Consider the following 6,148-nt stretch of genomic DNA (forward strand, 5'->3'; position numbering starts at 1 on the left):
ACCAGTGTGAGTAGTATAGGTGGGAGTAGGGTAGGTGTGAGGGTGTACCAGTGTGAGTAGTATAGGTAGGAGTAGGAGAGGTGTGAGGGTGTACCAGTGTGAGTAGTATAGGTGGGAGTAGGGTAGGTGTGAGGCTGTACCAGTGTGAGCAGTGTAGGTGGGAGTAGGGTAGGTGTGAGGGTGTACCAGTGTGAGTAGTATAGGAGGGAGTAGGGTAGGTGTGAGGGTGTACCAGTGTGAGTAGTATAGGTAGTAGTAGGGGGGGGTGTGAGGGTGTACCAGTGTGAGTATAGGTGGGAGTAGGGTAGGTGTGAGGGTGTACCAGTGTGAGTAGTATAGGTAGGAGTAGGAGAGGTGTGAGGGTGTACCAGTGTGAGTAGTATAGGTGGGAGTAGGGTAGGTGTGAGGCTGTACCAGTGTGAGCAGTGTAGGTGGGAGTAGAGTAGGTGTGAGGGTGTACCAGTGTGAGTAGTATAGGAGGGAGTAGGGTAGGTGTGAGGGTGTACCAGTGTGAGTAGTATAGGTAGGAGTAGGGTAGGTGTGAGGGTGTACCAGTGTGAGTAGTATAGGTGGGAGTAGGGGAGGTGTGAGGATGTACCAGTGTGAGTAGTATAGGTAGGAGTAGGGTAGGTGTGAGGGTGTACCAGTGTGAGTAGTATAGGTAGGAGTAGGGTAGGTGTGAGGGTGTACCAGTGTGAGTAGTATAGGTAGGAGTAGGAGAGGTGTGAGGGTGTACCAGTGTGAGTATAGGTGGGAGTAGGGTAGGTGTGAGGGTGTACCAGTGTGAGTAGTATAGGTAGGAGTAGGGGAGGTGTGAGGGTGTACCAGTGTGAGTATAGGTGGGAGTAGGGTAGGTGTGAGGGTGTACCAGTGTGAGTAGTATAGGTGGAAGTAGGGTAGGTGTGAGGATGTACCAGTGTGAGTAGTATAGGTGGGAGTAGGGGAGGTGTGAGGGTGTACCAGTGTGAGTAGTATAGGTGGGAGTAGGGGAGGTGTGAGTGTGTACCAGTGTGAGTAGTATAGGTGGGAGTAGGGGAGGTGTGAGTGTGTACCAGTGTGAGTAGTATAGGTAGGAGTAGGGTAGGTGGATAAGGGGTCCCTGTCTGTTACATGTGTACTGGGCCCCACTATATACTGGGCCCCCTATATGATGGCAGCCCTGGGTGAGAGTCGGGTAAGTGTGAGTATAATAGGTGGGATTATATTATTGTTATTCTATTTTATTCCTAAATTGTAATATGTTACAAATATATATGTGGTCTATACTAGCGGCACCTAAACTTTTGATTTACTAGCAATTATATTTATGGCAAATGTATTGCTGTGTAAATGTTGGGGTATGAATAACATATATAGGCTGCAAGGGGGAGACAGGTATATAATAAATACTGCACATAACACGGAGTGTGGCACAGAAACCTGTTTATTTATAAAGAAGAAATATTCAGTATATAACATTTACATCTTCCTGTATCATTTAGCCAGCTCACGACTAGGGAGTGCTAGCTCACAGGACAAGCTTACACAGCAGATAGTCCATGTTCTCGCACAATGCTGTGTGATGTGGAGCTGTTACGTGGGGGTCTCAGGAGTCGGCCACGAGGTTGGGACTGGGGGTACTTTGGTGGTCAGGACACTGGGTAACTATTATCCGTTTTTATTTTGTACGCGGATGAAGCTGAAGCACAGACCGCAGGACTCGTAGCACGGGTCACACATACAATGGACGCAGGAGCTCCAGAAGGTCTTAATGCAGGAAACATTCATCTTCCACATATGTATACAGGGTCCGATGCACCAGATGTGGCAGCACTGGATGCAGGCAAAGTCCAGGGCCCAGCAGAAGGCCAGGGGGCACCCGCACAGCACGGACAGGACAATGTAGCAGCAGTTCTTCACTCCACCAAAGGTCTTGTAGGACATTCCCCAAACCCCCGGGATGCTGTGAGACCCCTCAGGCTCTCCAAAGGCATCTTCAAAGAGGACCTGGTGGAAGATAGGACACAGGATGGTGAATGTTGGGGGGGATCCATGAGGGACATAATTCACAGAAAAGTGGCTTTATAAAGAAGGGTGCGCCCCTATTGTGCAATACCTGCAATAATCCACAATAATACATCCTTGTGCTCAATAATAATGGTAGTGAAAGCCTTGTACCAGAAATAAATAATTCAATAGTTTACCTTGTTCTTATGTAAAGGATCCCATCCAGTAATCTCACATATGGGGCCTGATTCATCTTTAGACACATCAGCGATGAAAAACAATGCAAATGCCGCAGGAGGCGTCTGAGGTCTACAGACGCTCCACTGCCCGAATTACAGATCCGAGTACTGCATCTGGATCACTCCAAGTACTGCATCCGGATCACCGTCGGTCATCTGAGTAAGCCTAAGCTTATTCACAATGGCCGCCGGAACTCCTATGCCTACAAAATGGAAGACAGACCCTAGCTTCGACACGACCTACAAAACAGAAGACACAGATCTCGGCCTCGACACACCTACAAAATGGAAGACACAGATCTCGGCCTCGACACGCCTACAAAATGGTAGACACAGACCCTGGGCTCGACACCTACAAAAGTCACCAGACAGACATACTGCGGCTTAGGGAGCACTGGGAATGATTTTGCGCATGCGGCAATCATCCACCATCGGAGCTGTACGCAAACCGTCAGGTTTGCTTAGAACTCTGAATCAGGTCCATGGACCATAATCCTTACATCACCTGACAATAAGATAATACACACAGCGTAATGCGGTATAAACAAGGATCTATGGTGCATCGGACCCTGTATCCACATGTGGAAGATGAATATTCGCGCATTAAGAATGCGGAGACGGCCACACTGGGGGAATGAGGAGACGGCCACACTGGGGGAATGAGGAGACGACCACCCTGGGGGAATGAGGAGACGACCACCCTGGGGGAATGCGGAGACGGCCACCCTGGGGGAATGCGGAGACGGCCTCACTGGGGGAATGCGGAGACGGCCACCCTGGGGGAATGCGGAGACGGCCACCCTGGGGGAATGAGGAGACGGCCACACTGGGGGAATGCGGAGATGGCCACCCTGGGGGAATGAGGAGACGGCCACCCTGGGCGAATGCGGAGACGGCCACCCTGGGGGAATGCGGAGACGGCCACACTGGGGGAATGCGGAGACGGCCACACTGGGGGAATGCGGAGACGGCCACCCTGGGCGAATGCGGAGACGGCCACACTGGGGGAATGCGGAGACGGCCACACTGGGGGAATGCGGAGACGGCCACCCTGGGGGAATGAGGAGACGGCCACACTGGGGGAATGCGGAGACGGCCACCCTGGGGGAATGGGAAGACGGACACCGTGGGAGAATGCGGAGACGGCCACACTGGGGGAATGAGGAGACGGCCACCCTGGGGGAATGAGGAGAAGGCCACCCTGGGGGAATGCGGAGACGGCCACCCTGGGGGAATGCGGAGACGGCCACCCTGGGGGAATGCGGAGACGGCCACCCTGGGGGAATGCGGAGACGGCCACCCTGGGGGAATGCGGAGACGGCCACACTGGGGGAATGGGGAGACGGCAACCTTGGGGTAATGAGGAGACGGCCACCCTGGGGGAATGCCGAGACGGCCACCCTGGGGGAATGCCGAGACGGCCACCCTGGGGGAATGCCTAGACGGCCACACTGGGGGAATGCGGAGACGGCCACACTGGGGGAATGCGGAGACGGCCACCCTGGGGGAATGAGGAGACGGCCACACTGGGGGAATGAGGAGACGGCCACACTGGGGGAATGAGGAGACGGCCACACTGGGGGAATGAGACGGCCACACTGGGGGAATGCGGAGACGGCCACCCTGGGGGAATGCGGAGACGGCCACACTGGGGGAATGAGGAGACGGCCACACTGGGGGAATGAGGAGACGGCCACCCTGGGGGAATGAGGAGACGGCCACCCTGGGGGAATGCGGAGACGGCCACCCTGGGGGAATGCGGAGACGGCCTCACTGGGGGAATGCGGAGACGGCCACACTGGGGGAATGCGGAGACGGCCACCCTGAGGGAATGAGGAAACGGCCACCCTGGTGGAATGCGGAGACGGCCACCCTGGGGGAATGCGGAGACGGCCACCCTGGGGGAATTGGCCACTTCCGGGATGCATCAAGTCGTCTGGCTGCGTATGCCGCCGCACTGCCTTAATTATGCACGCCCCTATAAAGGCATCCCAACGCACAGACACGCCTGCGTTCGCCCGACCACCCTCCGTCACCACCCACAAACGGCACTTCCTGTCAATCAATATCAGAAGGATCTGCGTACACACTGCGTGTAGTCTGTGTACCCTTACCTGATCGCACTGGCCAGTTCGCGCACATGCAGTGTGATGCATGCGCAGTGCAAAAACATCGGACGAGTGCGTGCGTTCTCTCACTTGCGTTCCTCGCTGAATCAGGCCCTTTATCAATTACTTATTTTGGGTACGAGGCTGTCACTAGTATTACTGAGCACAGAGATGTAATATTACAGGGATTGCACAATTGGGGAGCAACCGGCTGTTATCAGATGCTATTTCCACACTAATTGGTTTTAAAAGCGGCACGCACAGGTCCAATAAAATAATGGTGCCTTTCTACATATTATATATATATATATATATACACACACACACAGTATACTGTATATATAATTATATATATATATGTCTAGATTCCAAGTCTTTTTATAATGGACCCAGTGGTGTGATTAGTTTCTATGTAGTGTATATGAGTTCTGGAGTTATTTGTCTGTAATAACTGGACACATTTCATGACCCACCGTCATATACGCCCCTATGTATTATCCCTGAATGTGACAATAATGCTCCCCCCCCCCATTATGTTACCTATATACATTTTGCATTCATCCATCCTGTCCATTAACCCCCCCCTATACGATGACACTTAGTGAATGAGTATTTTCTCCCATAGTTTCTCCTCAAGAACAGAAATAACTTTACTACATTTATTATTCCTGAGAGCGTTTGCTGAACTCATCCCAAACAGCTGCTGCAGAACGTCTTCAGGAGCGGAGCTGTCAATCATTGCAGAGCACCAGGTAAGAGGTGTGATTGGCAGGCTTGTTCGGGGAGATATTTCGGGACATTTATGTGAAGAGCACAGATATAAGAGGAGGCCTCCTGAGCACTTCATAGGTCATGTTCTAGAGTTCTCAGTGGGCGCCATTTTGTCTTGGTTCCACCTCTGGCTAAGTGTCCAGTACATGCCTCGTGCTCAGGGTGACCAATAAGAACATTGAATAATAGTAATAACTCGAAATGCCCAATGAGCACACGATACTCACTCTGACATGTTCATTCATATTGTTGGGGTCCCGGTTGTCCATGTCCAGGGGCATGGGCTCGCTGGGGATGGATTTGGGGTCAGACATGCTGAGTGGAGAGGTGCTCTGTGGTCAGGTAAGGACAGTCTCTGACTCCACAGTCCTCCTCTGCCTTATATTAGGCTGCTGACAGAGGGTTTCCATGGAAGATGACAGCAAACAGCTTCACCTACCGCCCCTGGTAACTGCTCCATACCTGGGACAAGCTGGCTGTTATGGGAACCGGTGTCAGGGCAGCCTGTGCCTTAGGTCAGGGATGAGATCTGTCAGATGGAGTACAGCCGTACAGATCACTATGGCTATAAATCTATGTATACCGGCTGTGACATCAGTCAGATCAATTGTTCATATAATATAAAGAGGCTTCTTCTAATATAGGGTGTGATTCAGTACTGCGATGGCAATAGCGATTACACACACAGTCTTACACACATCCGTGATTCTTCGCAAGACTGTGAAACCATCGGTACCATCGCAGCCTCATGTACGCTTACACAAGCTCTGACTTTACTCAGGAATTGCTAACCTCATCGCACGCAATGAAAGCTCAAGCTGCGTATGGCATCGCAGTGGCTAATTTATATACGTCCCTGCAACGCCGTTGAAACGGATTCACGCCTGCAATTCGCGGACCACCACACCCCAAATGGTATTTCCTGTAAATCACTCTGCGATGGCTCTGCGTAGTCACTGTGATCGCAGTCCCGAGTGTTTGCGCACGGCACTGCGATGCATGCACAAAACGCAACAATCGGCCGATTGCGTGCGTAATCGCAAT

At 52.1% G+C, this 6,148-nt stretch overlaps 1 protein-coding gene across 1 annotated transcript; it reads right to left on the bottom strand.

The window, feature by feature from the left end:
- Nucleotides 1–1,405: 1,405 nt before the first annotated feature.
- On the bottom strand, nt 1,406–5,474 carry LOC148512564 (caveolin-3-like). Its single transcript, XM_088482055.1, has 2 exons — nt 5,332–5,474; nt 1,406–1,986 (listed from the first exon to the last, which is right to left on the bottom strand). Exons 1-2 carry the CDS (start codon nt 5,416–5,418, stop codon nt 1,648–1,650), a joined length of 426 nt encoding a protein of 141 aa, XP_088338181.1. The 5' UTR covers nt 5,419–5,474; the 3' UTR covers nt 1,406–1,647.
- Nucleotides 5,475–6,148: the final 674 nt, after the last annotated feature.

This window comes from Taudactylus pleione, unplaced genomic scaffold (assembly GCF_031769625.1).
Source record: "Taudactylus pleione unplaced genomic scaffold, aTauple2 ptg000281l, whole genome shotgun sequence".
In the NCBI taxonomy this organism is placed as follows: domain Eukaryota; kingdom Metazoa; phylum Chordata; class Amphibia; order Anura; family Myobatrachidae; genus Taudactylus; species Taudactylus pleione.